Source organism: Sprattus sprattus, assembly GCF_963457725.1.
Source record: "Sprattus sprattus genome assembly, chromosome: 2".
NCBI classification, from domain to species: Eukaryota; Metazoa; Chordata; class Actinopteri; order Clupeiformes; family Clupeidae; genus Sprattus; species Sprattus sprattus.
The window spans coordinates 57,709,491-57,725,749 of record NC_137921.1 but is presented as its reverse complement, the minus strand read 5'-3'; the positions used below and the strand labels follow the sequence as shown (position 1 = coordinate 57,725,749).

At 46.6% G+C, this 16,259-nt stretch overlaps 2 protein-coding genes across 4 annotated transcripts in view; one reads left to right on the top strand and one right to left on the bottom strand.

Moving 5' to 3' along the window:
- Positions 1-226: 226 nt before the first annotated feature.
- LOC308360429 (inosine-uridine preferring nucleoside hydrolase) lies at positions 227-2,647 on the top strand. Of its 3 annotated transcripts, none has more exons than XM_080832346.1 (6): positions 227-369; positions 1,142-1,334; positions 1,413-1,598; positions 1,700-1,811; positions 1,913-2,049; positions 2,166-2,647. In XM_080832346.1, the coding sequence occupies exons 2-6, from the start codon at positions 1,152-1,154 to the stop codon at positions 2,532-2,534; spliced, it is 987 nt and encodes a 328-aa protein (XP_080688472.1). In that variant the 5' UTR covers positions 227-369; positions 1,142-1,151; the 3' UTR covers positions 2,535-2,647. The 3 variants fall into 3 exon arrangements, with proteins under 3 accessions (XP_080688472.1, XP_080688474.1, XP_080688473.1); XM_080832348.1 differs by having other exon boundaries at positions 1,413-1,618; positions 1,750-1,811; XM_080832347.1 differs by having other exon boundaries at positions 227-374.
- A 42-nt stretch (positions 2,648-2,689) lies between these two features.
- tmem131 (transmembrane protein 131) overlaps positions 2,690-16,259 on the bottom strand; it is a 41,925-nt gene continuing 28,355 nt past the window's right edge. Inside the window, exons 20-41 of the mRNA XM_080832336.1 lie at positions 15,566-15,721; positions 14,692-14,767; positions 14,460-14,574; positions 14,222-14,360; positions 13,842-13,951; positions 13,549-13,621; positions 13,154-13,305; positions 10,181-10,320; positions 9,639-9,822; positions 8,666-8,851; positions 8,160-8,309; positions 7,369-7,829; positions 6,878-7,062; positions 6,585-6,718; positions 6,261-6,385; positions 5,909-6,064; positions 5,472-5,622; positions 5,241-5,356; positions 4,883-4,967; positions 4,610-4,707; positions 4,157-4,314; positions 2,690-3,715 (exon numbers count right to left, since the gene is read on the bottom strand). Coding sequence (XP_080688462.1) covers positions 3,449-3,715; positions 4,157-4,314; positions 4,610-4,707; positions 4,883-4,967; positions 5,241-5,356; positions 5,472-5,622; positions 5,909-6,064; positions 6,261-6,385; positions 6,585-6,718; positions 6,878-7,062; positions 7,369-7,829; positions 8,160-8,309; positions 8,666-8,851; positions 9,639-9,822; positions 10,181-10,320; positions 13,154-13,305; positions 13,549-13,621; positions 13,842-13,951; positions 14,222-14,360; positions 14,460-14,574; positions 14,692-14,767; positions 15,566-15,721 — 3,417 coding nt within the window. The 3' untranslated portion in view covers positions 2,690-3,448. The remainder of the gene's footprint in view (positions 3,716-4,156; positions 4,315-4,609; positions 4,708-4,882; positions 4,968-5,240; positions 5,357-5,471; positions 5,623-5,908; positions 6,065-6,260; positions 6,386-6,584; positions 6,719-6,877; positions 7,063-7,368; positions 7,830-8,159; positions 8,310-8,665; positions 8,852-9,638; positions 9,823-10,180; positions 10,321-13,153; positions 13,306-13,548; positions 13,622-13,841; positions 13,952-14,221; positions 14,361-14,459; positions 14,575-14,691; positions 14,768-15,565; positions 15,722-16,259) is intronic.

The following is a 16,259-nucleotide window of genomic DNA, read 5'->3' as shown; positions in this document are numbered from 1 at the left end:
AGTCATGTTAATTCTAACAGGTAAGGACGCCCCCTAGTTGCTATTGTTACAATTCTCACCTATTCTAGAACTCAGTTGCGTCTGTATCGATGCACTTTGAACAGGGTGCTGGATATAAACATTAAACAGAGGGCACTAGGACCTGGGTTGCCTTCCGAAAGTTTCATTTTCTCCTTGTCAACGATCAGCTTGTTCTAGTCACAGAACACGTACGCCTACCCCAATGGAAATGCCGTGTTTTGGAGTTGCAATAGTAGCTCCTCAGCAGTAACGGCTGCTCACCCGTGTTACTCAAGTGTAGCCTACGAGGAAAGTTCAACAGGAAAACTGTAAATATCTGCAACCAAGCTAACGTCAGGGGAACTGCAGGTTGTGTAAGCGTGATTTCTAGTTCTTGATGTTAATTTGGGATACGTTCATTGGGCTTATTTGTTACATTGTGTCATTTTAAGGTTGCATACGAGTAACTGTTGGGGTATTAATATGGTAGAAGAGTTATCTATAAATGGGAGCACACAGTTGTGTCACTACATCTCAGTCAGATTTGTAAATATGTAAAGAATCTCTAAATGTGTAGCCTACTGAGATTTGCAACACCCAGACCCCGTGTGTGCGATATCAGATTTTTAAACGTGTACAAAAATCTCTGAATGTGTAGGCCTAATGAGTTTGCAAGTGTACTTAAAGTTGTAGCCTACATGTACAAAACGCTGTTAAAAAACGGTGTAAAGGGCAAATATACACGCATTTACAGATGTGTGCCCTTTACACCGTTTTTGACGAAGACTGTCCGCTTCAACTTCCCATACCCCAGTTAAGTAAAAACTAAAGTTTGTCAATACAGGCAATATCCACACGCAGTTGTAGATCTGCCACGGCAGAAGCGTAGCAAAAAATCACCTGTAAAATGCTGTAAGATGCCCGCCTGAGATGAAACCTATGATTTTTCAATATTTCCAGCTCTTCGAGCAATATACTTTTTTTATTCACTTTTCAGCTATTAATATCTCTGCACACATGTCTACATTGATATAAATCAATACACTTGCAAAATCTCATTTCTGAAACATGTTTGTCTTGATCAGGAAGTCATTGTTGTCAAATCCATAAAGGCAGTGTGCTGATGTTAAACATTTTACAGGTGGTGAAGCATGGCTCAAAAACTTTTACTCATTGACACGGATTGTGGCATTGACGATGCCCAGGCTATTATGGTGGCATTGGCACAACCCAATGTGAAAGTTTTGGGCATCACCTGCTGCTTTGGAAATACCTCAGTTGATCATGTTTGCCAGAACGTAGTTCGGGTCCTGTCTGTTTGCGGGCGCAATGAGGTGGGTTTTCGGGTATTTTGATGTCCATGTATTCACTTATTTTAAGTGCTATCACTTCATAGGATTATACTCTTGCAGATCCCAGTCTTCAAAGGGTTAGCTGGTCCTTTGGTGGGAGCCTTCAACACGTTGAAGGACCACTTTGGCACTGATGGTCTTGGTGATGTTTTGAATGCGGAACATCCGGTAGGCTGGAAAGACTGTATCCAGAAGGAGCACGCGGTCACTGCTATGATCAGACTGGTGTCTGAGAACCCTGGACAGGTAACTGTTAGAAGTACAAGGTATGAGAGCACTCTTGTGACTAAGGGGAATCATTACAGTAAAGAGCTATGTACATGTCTATGACCCCTTCATTTACTTAGGTGTCCCTCGTGGCCCTTGGCCCTTTGACCAACCTGGCTTTGGCAATCAGACTGGACCCAACATATCCTCAAAAGTTAAAGGATCTTTTCATCATGGGAGGAAACATGGAGGGTAAGAAGGGCATGGTAGAAATCACATGCTGTTATGGAAGTTAGTGTTTATACATAGTCACTGTTTACCTGTTCTGGTCTGACAAGTGTTCTTTTTAACAGGAAAAGGGAATATATCAGTATGTGGTGAATTTAACTTTGTTATGGATCCCGAGTCTGCATATGTTGTTTTGGAAGAATACATGTGTCCTACGCACATTGCCACCTGGGAATTTACCTGCAGAAATAAGCTCTCATGGGTGAGTGAGTTTCTTTCTACGTTGATTTAAGGAGGACTTGTTTCTTATTGCCCGTGTTGTCATCCAATAATGTAAAGGTCCCGTCTCATATAATCTTCTCCTCAAATGGCATCTAGGACTTTTTTGAGGAGTTAATCAACCAGGACCACGCCGCTGCTAATTTTATGAAGACAATCACATCCAAGTGCTGGGCTTTCTCTCGGGAATTTGGGGTGAATAAAAGAGACGTGCTCTTCGGCCAGGGCTTCGTGCCCTACGATGCATACGCAATAGCAGCGTGCGTCGACCCCAGCGTTGTGACGGAGAGTGTGGAGTGCGCCGTTCGGGTGGAGCTTCAGGGGGCTTTGGGAAGAGGGATGATGGCCCTAGATTTTACAGACACGCTGAAGAAGAGTCACCGTGTATCCGTCATGAAAGCATGCGATCTAACCAAGTTCAGCCAGCTACTAATGGCTTCACTCAGACAGCCGAAGGCGGACCCTTAGAGGAACCACTAAACTCCAAGAGCTGTCCATCACTTCCCAGCAGTCAGATATTTTTGACACTACCCGTTTCCTTTATTGAGATTTTGTAATACTGTTGATTTTCTAAATGAATAAATCAAGGCAAAAGGCTCAGTCTGATATGTTTTTATTTCCAGAGACTGTTTCTTTCTACTTCCACTCGAGACGACAATGAACTGTATGCACCATACAGTACACATTTTCAAACATAATTCAAGTCTTATCGCTCCCTTTTGTCTTCACAAAAAATAAAAGCCAATTAAAATCAAATAAAATAATAATTTTAAGAACAGACCATTAAAATCTGAACGGATGCATGATTTGGCCTTGAGAGTCTAGGATAACAGTTGATGAGACCTGAGTGAAACATACAGGATTATGACCATCTCCACTCTGCATTATGCAAGAAGTCAACATGATGGTCAAAACAAACTTTAAAAATGAATGGAACCAGAATGACGTACTTGAGAAAGCATGGGGGAGGCTTCTTTCAACATTAATACTGCATCCTATGTCATACAGTAATACTGTCACAGGATATTCTCCTAAACCAAACTGAGAGAAAAATGATTTTAAAAAACGAAATGAAAACCATCCCTACAAGGGCAATATTGTTCTTTAATAACTCTTTTTAAATGTTGGGTTCCCTCTGGTAAAATAATGCTGTAATGTGGTAGCATATAATTCTGGAATGATTAAAAAAATAAAATCTGATTAGAGAAATGTATTGAAACTGTTGTTCAACACAATTCCCTCTTCCCCATACATCTCAGGTTCAATTAAAAACAGGTTTCCTTTTCTCCTTTATGAAGTACTTTAAAAACAAGATCACGGTCATGAAACACAGTCCAGAGACATGGCGTGGCATGGTGGAGGGGTGGCCGGTGCCGGGGAGGTCAGTTGCCGTTGTTGTCCGGGTTGCTTGGCCAGGGGTCGGAGTTCCATCGGCTCAGAGAGGGCGGCCACATGTTCCAGGGGTTGTAAGTGCGGCTCAGCTCGGTGGGGGCGGGCGTGGGGGGCGCCGCGTGGCTGACCAGGTTGGGTAGGGCGGAGGAGGTGGAGGGGGCGAAGGAGTGCAGGGTGGGGTCGCCGGTGGTGGACCAGATGGAGCTGCTGAAGGGGGCTGTGGTGGCCCAGGGGTTATGGCTGGGGCCCAGGATGGACTGACACGGACAAAACAGGAGAGATGGAGTTAAAGGCATTGTCTGTGATTCTGATGTAGCTGGAGTTAAAGGCATTATCTGTGATTTTACAGGAGGTTAGATGTTCATTTGGTAGTTTTTTTATTTCCCCCCCAACAATGTGGGACTATGGAATTTGGGACGAGCAGAGACTGGAGTTGTTCATTCCCTCCCATTGACCATATGAACAGCTGACTAAATGTGAGGAACATATAACCCAGTGTAGTTTACAAACCTCCACATGTTCGCATGCTCACTAATCTATCAGGTTATGACATGGTTAAGAATGACATGCTGCACATCTGTCCAATTTAAACTCTGTGATGGTTTATGAGACCATGGTAAAAGGTCATTCTGGTTGAAGTACCACACACATAGGGCAAGCTGGCAGTGAGAGGTGCTGGTGTGTTGCAGGGCTCTTACTGTAGTGGGAGCACTGGAGGAGCTGGTGGTGGTGGTGGAGGTGGAGGTGGGCCAGGGGCTCACTGGATCACTCTCCCAGATGGAGGGAGACATGGGGGGGTACTCAGGCCAACTCTGCTGGGGCTCAGAGCTCCTTGGTAAGGCTATACCGGTGAACACTTAAAACACAGACACACACACACACACACACACACACACACACACACACACACACACACACAAATCTGTCAGCCACAAACTGTAGGCACACTGCACTGTACTGCAGGCATACTGGCATAAATCACAGACTTTTAACTTTTGAGAACAGAAAACAGAACTCGTCCTTCTGATCCGAGAAATGACTGAGGAAAGTGTACAGACTCGGATCGAATTGCCTATTGCATGACCATGTATAACTAGGCTTGAATCAACAACTTTCTCCTTCTAATCCACCTGAGGAGTGCAGCACCTCACCTCCAGACAGTGGGTTGTTGGGTCCGAAAGCAGAGAAGGAGTTGGTGGAGTTGAAACCTGGGCTACTAATGCTGTCTGTCGGGCTCCATAATCCAGAGCTAATGATAATGAAGGGAACATCATGTCATCATCGTGTGTTGTGTTCTGTGTAAGTGTGTCACTGTGTGTGTGTGTGTGTGTGTGTGTGTGTGTGTGTGTGTGTGTGTGTGTGTGTGTGTGTGTGTGTGTGTGTGTGTGTGTGTGTATATGGTAGTGTTGGGTGGTCTGACTCACCTTTCTGAACTGTTGCTCTCCATAGAGGTGAAGTGAGGTAGAGGAACCCTTCCCAAGCCATCAGGCTTCCCTGCACCACTGCCACCTGTCATGCACACACACACAAACACACACACACACACAAACACACACAAGCAACCATGTTCATGCATGCAGACAGACAGAAAGGCAGACAGACAGACAGACAGACAGACAGACAGACAGACAGACAGACAGACAGACAGACAGACAGACAGACAGACACACACACACACACAGGCACCCATGTACACACAGAAGATATGCACAGGTCAGCATGATGGAACAAGTGAATCATTAGCCAAGAGACTGAGGAGGAAGTAAGGAATCTCTAGCTCACCTGGGCTTTTGTCATATCCTGCCGCCACGGCAGCAAACGTGGGGTTGCCATTTTTGCCCGGCTGGGAGGTGGACTTTGTCAGCATGTTGCCTGGGGCTTTCTTTAAGTTTGCGTCACTGAAAAGACACAGAGTTTGATTTTGTCCCGAGTTCAGTTACTAAACAAGCCCGCTCCATAATCTCCACAGAGTATTGTTTGTAATGATTCCACATGTCGAGTGTTGGACTCTACCTGTTAGCGAAGAGCACGCTGCTGTAGGAGCCTCGGGGGACCCGGCAGGGGGAGGCTGGCAGGGGAGGGGAGCAGGTGCTGGAGAAGGACCTCTTCAGGAAGGGGTCTGCATTCATGGTCTGCAGGGAGATCTGCTGGAGGCTATCTGCTTCTGCATGGGAAGAGCCAACGAGGAGAGGGAAAGAGAACCAATACCGGTCATGTTATTTTCTGTATTTGTTTGCTTTTTCTTTTTTAATGGGTGAAATATTCAAGCACAAAAAGGTTTCTTTATTCCTCTAAAACAAAAGTAGGCTATTCTCACCATCATCAAAAACCATCTTGCACCACCAATTCAAAACAGCTGCTTTTCATGATGTGAAAAGTAGCACAAGTGATGGGACACTGTACAGTGGTACTGTTTGGTTGGGAAGTTGAGCGGCTGGTGGGTGACTTACGGTTAATGGCTTTGTTAACTGGAAGGTCCCATTCAGGCGGGGGGGACTCCTTCTCCCCCTCAGAGCCACTACTGTGGCCCAGCTCCTGCAGGGAGCCGTTGGAGAAAAACTTGGTGAGGGGAGATGGGCGAGCATCTTCTGTCCTCCCACCAGCCACTGGACACACACACACACACACACACACACACACACACACACACACACACACACACACACAAAGAAGAAGTGATGTGTGAGTATGAGTCAAAATCTCCACAACATCTCAATACCACAGAGGTCAACATCTCAACATCAACATCACTAATCTCAATATCAGTATGCTTAACAACACAGATAATTCTGCAACACCCACGTCTCTGTTTCTGGAGGGGTCTTGGTTTAGGGAGGACGCTGAGGGCCGACTGTATTAGGGCTTTGGGGGTGAAGGTCTTGCGTTGTTTATTTTCCAGAGGCGTGACGTAGGGGAGCTCCAGGGAGCTGCGGACACAAACAACAGAGACAACCTCAGTGTTACAAGCTGTGCAGTCCACTTCGACTGGGAAGTTAACCTTTAACCTTTAGGGTTTAGAGAATAGGCGAGGGTGACTTCACCCTAAATATTGGGTGTGATATTCCTACAGGGAACAGACAGGCTGATCCTGAAGGCTAGGGTATGTAAGAGAGAGGCAGGGCTGACCTAGATCTATCAGTTTGAGTCTCCTTCTTGACTGTTGTTTGTTTTTTGTTTTTGGGTTTGGGTGGTGAGGCAGGTGCTTCTTCTTTGTCTTTGTCGTGGTTCACTGTCGTTCGGCCTTTCTTTTTAACCGGCTCCTGAAAAGAGAATGAAAACGCACTCAAACACCAGTTCATAAGAAAACAAATTCCAGTATGAAGAAAAAAAAGAAGAAAAAAAAACTACTGGCACTGTTAAACACATTGGTATGCAGAAATCATGTTCACTGGACAACAGCTCAGGCCTGGCAGTGGTACCTCTTTGATATTGGCCTCCATGTCGGGGTTTGAGGTTTCTGTGGTGGTTGAGGAGCTGTCGTCGTTGTCAGCTAGCGCCTCCTTGGGGTCGTCTCCAGGAGTCTTTCCCTTTGCTTTCCGCTCCTTCTCCTCCCTCTTTTTCTGAGCTTTTGTTTTGCTTCGAATTTTCCCTTTGGTTTCCAAAACTGTGCATCCACACAAAAAAACATTAATATGGAAATGGGCTTATGGTACTTATACTGCATCTAATAATGTGATAGTAATCTCTAAAATAGAGAATACAATTCTTTACAAATAATTCTCTGCAAAGCCTGCTTTCATGAACCTAACCCCTCTGGTAAACAGAATTATACACAGTAGGTTTTCTGAGGTGAACAAGGTTTTGAGGGTTGAACATTTGTACAAACAAAAGTGGCCCACTATGGCCAGAGTCCAATTCATACCCCCCCAACCAGTAAATGATTGTAAACAGTGTGTGTTGGGAGTCAGACCTTTGTTTTGTGAGGATTGGTGTGAGCTTGGCTCTGCGGAGGGGGACTCGGGCCGGTCCAGGTCTCCCTCCATGGCCACCAGGAGCCTGACGTAGTCCTGGTCCTCTGAGGAGAGGCCCCTGGAGGCCGGCGGGGCTGTGTTTGACTCCTCTGCCAGGCTGTGGACCAGAGGCTGTGACTGCTGCTGCTGTTTACTGGAGCTCCGTGCCTTACGGTTGGTCAGCTGGCTCAGGCTGCTCTCCTTGGCAGAGGAGGAGGAAGAGGAGGTAGTAGAGGAAGAGGAAGATTGCATAGCAGCTGAGCGGTTCGTGCCCGATCTGAACCGGGCCTCACTGGGCTCCACTGAGGCCCGTCCGTTTGCTTGAGGCATGCTCTGCCGGCCTCCGGACCGACACCCTCCCCCTCCAGACCCGTACATTCCCCTGGTGGAGTTCTGGTTCACATCACTGTAATCATTCAAGCTGCAATCCAAACACAGAGGGATGTCAAGATCAAATCACTCATATTAAGTCACATTTAAAAAAAAAAAAATCTATTAGATATCCCTCCACTCAATCAATTCCCCATATTCCTAACGTGTTGGGCTGGGGCTGTTAGAGTTTTCTTCATAGCTACCTGGCATTGGAGCTGAGGTATTTGGTTCTATGTTCATGACTAGTGTGAAGGTAGCCGTATGCCTGGAGACGAGTCTTTAGCTCTACAGATGCGTCTACAGATGTGCCAGATGTTGTGTAGTTCACCCACTAAAAACAGTAGTAACAGTAGTCTCTTTGCTCATCTCAATGACTCACTTTGCGTCCATTCGCACAATATCCCTGAGATCAAATGGCCTCCCTGTATCCATGGGCGAGCTGGATTCCAAAGACAGGCGCTTCTTGAAGGGCTGCCAGATGCCCTGGGCCTCTAGGTAGGCTGTGCCAATGACCAGCAGGAACATGAAGCTGAAACCAGGAGAAGACCACATTGAATGGGCATCGTAAAACAACAACAACAACAATAACAACTATATGCTGCAGTCTGTGTTTACAGACACAGCCACTAAAATGGTCATTCTCATTAATTACATTTTGTAATGTACTGTTATGGTAGAGCTACCAAATCCGGTGTCTTGTGAAAAAAAAGTCAATACCATGAATTGACCTTTTTAAGCCAAAAGGAAATTGTTTTAGCCAACATTACTGTTAAAGCCGTCAAGGGACCACGGAATGGATCGGACAGGATTTTCAGCCATGTCAGTGCATGCCTATGATATTACACCAACTATATGCAAAGTGTGTGTCATGAGTCCAGGGCTGACCTCATTATCAGGGAGACGATGATGTAGAGCTCCAGCTCCCAGTTGGGCCGTGGAAGCACGTCGGTGCACACGGCCAGCATGTGGTAGGGCAGCGAGGCGTTCAGCACGAACGTGAACTCTGACCCTCCGGCCGACACCAGCTTCAGCTCCCGGATCACCCGTGACAACGTGAAGTCCGGTGTAAACCTGTGTAGGGGGGAGGGGCACAGGGGAGTGAGGACGGTGGGACTGAGTGAGAGGAACCGGAATCAAACAGACGATCTAGACATAAAATGGCGGCAGTGTATATGCACTCTAATTGGTTTTGTGGTAGTTTTACTGGCAGCCATGTATTAATGATGTGTGTTCAATGCAATGTTTTTTCTCCCAAAGGTTAAAACCCAAAAGCTAATCGGCCTCTACATCCAAACGCAGAAACACGTGCATGTGCACAGACGTAGACTCCTGTTCTTCCGCCACTTGCACCAGCCTGTTTGAAGTGAACTGGAAGAGGGAGGCTCTCCTTCCCTGGAACTTGTCATTCATGAGCCCCAACTACTGCAGCTAGTTCGCCTGATGTGTGTGTGTGTGTGTGTGTGTGTGTGTGTGTGTGTGTGTGTGTGAGAGAGAGGGGGGCCACATGCAGAGGAACAGAGAGAGGATTCATCTCACTATGCACACACACACACACACACACACACACACACACACACACACACACACACACACTACCTCTGACACGTATTAATAGAGCCTTCAGGCCGCTATGCACAGGCACCTTTGACAGGTGCTATTTGCTCAGAGCCTGGAGGCAACGTTCCAACTCCTCAACACCCCCCCCCCCCCCCCCCCCACACACACACACACACACACCAGTCTGACCTACTTTGTTTTGCTACCATTTACTCATGTACGTTTAACCCATTTAGCAGTTTCATTCCTAAAAGGATTTCACGATGATGATGATGTGATAACGCTCCACTGGGACACTTACAGTATGACGAGGTCTTTGGAAGTGTTTGGTTTGAGTGTAAACTCCTGACAGTTGAGGACTTTGAAGCCGAAGCCCTCGCAGGCCTGGCCGCTGATCACCATGGAGCGGATGTGGATGGCCAGCTGGCCCGTGTTCTCCAGACGGAAGGTCCTGCGCAGCGAGAAGTTGGGCTCCTTGGCTTTAACTGAGACAGAGGCATGCACACAGAGAGAGAGAGAGAGAGAGAGAGAGAGACGGAGAGAGAGAATGAGAACAAAGTTTGGTACATGTCAGGCTATGGTCACTAACAACAATATTACCTTGAGTCATCAAATAATGCTGTTCAAGAAGAATAAAACATATGATATGACAGATCAATAATGAACAAAATGAGTGAGTGAGATTAAAATGGGTGTGTATGTGTTGTGTTGACAAGGAGTAGAAAGGGGGGGCTTGAGAGAGAGAGAGAGAGAGAGAGAGAGAGACAGAGAGCGAGAGAGACAGACAGAGAGGTTAAAGAGTGTGTTACCCCTTTCGACACCTGGCCTAAGAGCCCTACTCACTTTCACAGTCTTTGAGCAGCGCTTCGGTCATCTTGAACCGGAGCGAGCTGCTGGGCCCTGGAGTCTTCCCCGCCAGCTTCAGGCTCTCGCTGGTACCCTGGCCATGAACCATCACCAGATCCACCACCGTCAGGTTGTTCCTGCAGAGAGAGAGAGAGACGGAGAGGGAGCAGGAGAGAGAGACAGGGGAGAGACAGTGCGTGAGAGAGAGAGCAGGAGAGAGAGACAGGGGGGAGAGAGAGAGACAGAGAGGGAGCAGGAGAGAGAGAGTGCGAGAGAGAGAGCAGGAGAGAGGGAGCAGGAGAGAGACAGGGGAGAGAGAGAGACAGTGTGCCAATGTTAGACGTGCCACCATCAATGACACCTCTGTGTGGCTACATCGCCCAGCCAAGGGTCTGACAGGATTAACCCCAGAGAGAGTGGGAAAACAGACACACACACACCACACCACCCACACACACCAATTCTGGCATTTCAACACGGCTCAGTCTCTCACCTCATGCCGACGCCAGCTGAGTGTGTACAGTAAGCACCTCTGCGCTCTGCTTCTTTTACTGAATGGCGCTGAAATCACACACGGCAGAGACAGCTATGCTTCCCCCTGCCTAAGGTTCAGTGGGTTCAGGCTGTGTGTTCTAAGTGCGGAGCATAACTCTCCTCCGCTAGCTCAGGAGCTGAGAGCTGCAGGCCAGGGGCTGACAGGAGCCATGAACTCCCAAGAAGGAGTGGCGGCCCATTTTCACCACTCTCTGTCGAGTCAGGCCCACACATGTCTACAGTGTCACACACACAAACACGTGCACACACAAACAAACATCAAGTTTTTTAGTGTCCGAAAAGAATGCATTTCACCAGACAAATAGAAACTTACAGGCGCATGTCGCAAAAAACACAACAGCGCAAATGTAATGTAGCCTATATGGTGTACACCTTGGTTGACTAAGGAATAACAACGTCCTGCTAACTATAGACTATAGAACTAGTCTGAAGATGTAAAGCTAAAGAAAGGAACTGAATTGTAGCTTTTAAATGGCTACTTTTCAAGTAGTCTAAGACAACAAGGAAAACACAAATGCGTTGGTAACTGTCACCAGATCGTTGGGAACCCATGTTTCTTGAATAACCTATGCGGCAAGTTATAGCCTAGCCTACAACTTCTCAAAATGATTATCAAAGCAATGACGAGATCAATTCTATATTGTTTATTTGTCAACATGGGCTAAATGCGGTTTGGGCGATCAGAACTGCCCCACTGAAGGGAATAAGCCTCTAACTTTACTGACCCTTAAGGATGCTGGCACTGACCGTCACATTATAGACTATCACACAAACCCAGAGGGCCACTGATGTTTTCAGAGGATCAATAGATCATGCCCTCCTCAGATAGATCAATTTGATTAGCCAATCACCATGCAGTGCCTAGTGGACCTCAGAGAAGCTTCACAGAGAATGAAATGTGATGGGATAAAACCTCAGAGAAGTTTCACGGAGAATGAAATGTGATTGGATAAAACCTTAGAGAAGCTTCACGGAGAATGAAATGTGATTGGATAAAACCCCCCTCACTGTCTAATGGAAGTAAGCAGGGGCGGAGTGGAACACAAAAATCCACCGGGACAATTCTAACTGCACCGGCCCACCACCGGCCCACAACGTGCCCACAACGTGCCCACAACTGGCCCAACCCGCATCCCCTCCACCTCCCATATATCAACTACAGAAACAAACGGGCGGCTTTTGATCATTATTGTTAGATTTAGAGTTGATGTGTGGGTGACAGACATGACAGTGACAGTGACAGTGTATTTGTATATGTACATTTATGGAAATACGGAACAAATCGCGTCCCGTATTGCCGTATTGGCTCAAATGTTATGCTAATTCGCAACAACGTGTCCTGTCAACTCACTCGCATCTAGTTGACGGCTGGTTGAATAAATCCGTAATTCTTGTACATTTTGATGCACTTTCCTCCTGCATCCGCCTCTTTTTCAGTCTGGCCTTTTTGCCCCCTCCTTTCTCCTTTCTCTTATGTCCCTCCATCAGGTACGCTTCACCTGCTCTCTCTCCCTGATAGCCGCTAATTTATCTCCCTAGGTTCACTTGATAAAGGCAGAACGATACACATTTCCCATGATGCTTTGCTCGACCATTCTACATTCAACAAAAAAACGAATTAAATCGCTGGCCAATTTATATTTGTGGTCATGAAAGTAATGGAGCGTCTGAATAAAAAGAATTACATCAATATAGGAGGCTAAACAAAAATCAGAAGGTTGGATTAATGGGAGTGAGTTTGACAGACGCCACCATAGGTGTGATGTACAGAGACAAATAGCGCTATAAATAGTGGTTGGACGGCCCAATGCTGTAACTTTCGGAGAATTTAGAGATTTTCACGGGACCATGATTTGACGTACATGCAAATTCGATGGGCCGCTCATGGCTTTGACTCAACGGCTGCGAAGGCCGGCCTGCAGGCTGGTTCTCGACAGATAATTGGCCGACAGGCCCACCGGGAAAAATCCCGGTGCTCCCGATGGCCACTCCGCCCCTGGAAGTAAGTAGCAGTCGGATAGGGTGACTCCATTACTAAATAAAATAAGATAATTGAAAATATGATCTTAATTATTTGCTTTGGTTGAAACCTAAGTGTCCTGTTTAAGGACATGGTTTATGTTTTGGATGAGCATTCTTAATGGACATTATGACCGGTATTTTTATAAAGTATTTTTTATAAATTTCACCAGGCAAAACCGATAAGTACCGATTCATGGTATTCCTGACACACGCATCCACACACACTCACACACCTATATGCACGCACACGCACACGCAAACACACACACACATGAACACACACACGAACACACACACGAACACACACACGAACACACACACACACACACGCACACGCACACACACGCACACACGCACACGCACACACGCACACACGCACACACGCACACACACCTGACGACCAGGAGGGAAGAGACGCTGTGGTTCCTGGAGGGAGTGAATTTCACTGTGAAGGAAGTGGCTTCTCCAGGCATCAACAGGAGGTTGTAGACGAAGGGGTGCTTGGAACCTTCTAGAAAACCCGTCCTAGTCTTTGTCACAGAGGACTACAAAACAAGACAGACAGAATAGACACACCTCACTGGCTTGGACACCCAAACATAGGTTACAGGTTGAGTTTAAACCTCTCAAACAAACACTGAGTAGGAAGAATCCACGGTGAATGAATGAACTGATATTAATGAAACCCTACAGAAGATACAGAAGTTGCCATTCATACCTATGAAAGGACTTAAACTGTGTGTGTGTGTGTGTGTGTGTGTGTGTGTGTGTGTGTCGAAGATACTTACGTGATTTTGATGGACCTGGAATTCCAGTGTGTTTGTATTGATGTTAATATTGGACAGGTTCCCCAGAGGAAGCCTGAAAAGATGAAGGACAAGGTTAGGACACTTCTACAGCTCAAGTTACAACCGCCTGCAACAAAGGCTCTGCCCATGTGAGAAGAGACGTGTGTATTTGTGTGTATGTGTATTTGTGTGTGTTTGTGTGTTTTTGTGTGTGTGTGTGTGTGTGTGTGTGTGTGTGTGTATGTGTGTGTGTGTGTGTGTTTCTGGCTGTGTTAGTGTGTGGGCTGTGGTACCTGTCGGCTAATTTCTCGGTGAACACAGAGGGGCTGGGGTACACGGCCAGAGGCAGCACCTGCACGTAGACGGGCACATCGGTGGGGTTCTCCAACACCACCTCCTCCTCCTGAGGGGAACCAACAGAGGTGTCAGCGTGAAGAAGTACATAGAAGAAAACTACACCGCAAGCTGTTTGGGTGGTGTGAGAGTGTTGTGCAAGGCAATATGATTGTGTTTGCATGTGTGCGCGTCAGTGAGAGTAAGACAGAGGGAGAGGGTGTGTCAATCTGTTTGTGTACACTTGTTTGTGTGTGTTGGTGTGTACATTTGCAAGTTTGTGTTAGCATGTGTGTGTGTGTGTGTGTGTGTGTGTGTGTGTGTGTGTGCCCCAACTCACGGATGAGCTGTTGGTGTTGGTCAGGGGAAAGTAGATGTGCTTAGAGGAGTTGACTAGCGTAGGCCACGTCAGCTGTGCGGTGACAACGGTCTGCACGTTCTTCTGAAGGTCTGTGTTTACTTCAAAGATGGCTTCAACCCTTCCGAAGGAAAACATGGCAGTTGGCCACAAATCAGTCTGAGTAGGCAGAACCTCCACAGAGGAAACACATAAAACAAAGACCCGTAAAGCTACTTACTCAAGCCCTGATTGTTCTTTCAGCTCCCTCCACCTTTTGAGGAGTTTCTGGTGCAGATCGACATCGGCGTCCCAGATGTCCTCCTGCATAGCTAAGCCATGAGGTCTCGGCTCCACTAGGGGGAGCAAAAGGACCAGTGTGTCGTTGAAAAGACGACTGATGTAATTCATTTAAGGGGAAATGATCATGAGGACACGAAAGGAAGGAGCAGGGTGGAAATTGTGAAACTTACGTTTGAATATAAATGGTACTCCCACATAGCAGTGGTCTCCACACTGCAAACTGGCATCAAAATAAATATTTGCTACCTACAAAACAGACACGGGAAAACACATATGAAGTTTAGTACTAGCGTGAAAGTGATGAAAGTCTGTGATCAACTGCACAAGTCACAACTCTTAAAACTGTGCGAGTCTTAAAAAAACCTGATAGAGAGCAATAGTGTATCCCCCACTGTTTGGATACTGACAACAACACTGTGATACCACTAGGCTACTTGGAAAGGAAGTTCTACTTTCCCCATGTAAATCTCCAGCACTGTGGGTAAATATTGGCATAATTTAACCAAAGGTTTGTCTTTGTAGTCACCACACTGCATGAAAAACAAGTTTATGCACACACACAATTCAATGCATAGACAGGTGACAGGTGCATCCATACACACACTCACACACCTATATGCACACACACACACACACACACACACACACACACACACACACACACACACACACACTTCAATGCATAGACAGGTGACAGGTGCATCCATACACACACTCACACACCTATATGCACACACACACACACACACACACACACACACACACAGGCAATTCAATGCATAGACAGGTGACAGATGCATCCATACTCACACACCTATATGCATGCACACACACACACACACACACACACACACACACACACACACAGTTTATGCACACAACTCAATGCATAGACAGGTGACAGGTGCATATAGACATTGATAACTGATCCCCTTGACTAAGATAATGAATCAAAGGGCTCTGATTTATGAGTCTCTTCTAATCTGTCAGCATGTTTATGAAACGTGACTGTCTGATTGTGAACCGGGGTGTGTGGCACCGAACCTTGGACTTGCGCTTGGGCTCCAGCTCGTCCTTGCTGCTGCGCAGGCGTTTGGCGTAGAAGCGGGCGTCCTCGCCGAGCGAGCGCACCGGCAGCTGCAGCTTCACCCGCTGTGAGAAGGAGCTGAGGATGCTCAAGCCTTGGTGAACCACTTTACCCTGGACAACAACAACAACAACAACAACAACCTTAAGAGCCTCATCCATGAAGTATCAATGCTCACATATCTAAACTGACGTGATTCGTGCTCAAAGTACTGAAAAGGAACAGAAAGGAAACCAGTTTGTTTCTTTGAACGGCTTACGGCTTGGCCATGGGGTAAATGTGTTTAGATTAGGATCAGATAATTACAAAGAGAGGTATTCTTAAGCTCCTCTCTTTAAAGGCCAAACCCCAGGCACCTCTGGAGTGAAAAATGGTTTGCAGTATTTTGCGCTGCAATGGCAGCAGAGGGACCTCTTCAAGTTTTAGCATGGTGGGCGCTGGTGGCCAATGTTTGTGAGGCTGTTCATGTTGTAAGCACTATAACAACTAAGGAAAAGTAGACCTCATTGCTCAGCTCGTATGAACTAACTGCAGACATTTTACAACTTTATTGTTTAAGTTCATCTCATCTGAGCAACAGGCCTTAAGACCACAACAGGAGTGATGGTCTGTCCATACATACTCCCATTCATACTCCCACACACACACACA

Excerpts from the sequence above, each read along its gene's own strand:
- LOC308360429 (XM_080832346.1), top strand. The coding sequence starts at position 1,152 with ATGGCTCAAAAACTTTTACTCATTGACACGGATTGTGGCATTGACGAT. Across the intron at positions 1,335-1,412 it reads CTGTTTGCGGGCGCAATGAG|ATCCCAGTCTTCAAAGGGTT; the intron begins GTGGGTTTTCGG and ends ATACTCTTGCAG. Across the intron at positions 1,812-1,912 it reads CATGGGAGGAAACATGGAGG|GAAAAGGGAATATATCAGTA; the intron begins GTAAGAAGGGCA and ends TCTTTTTAACAG.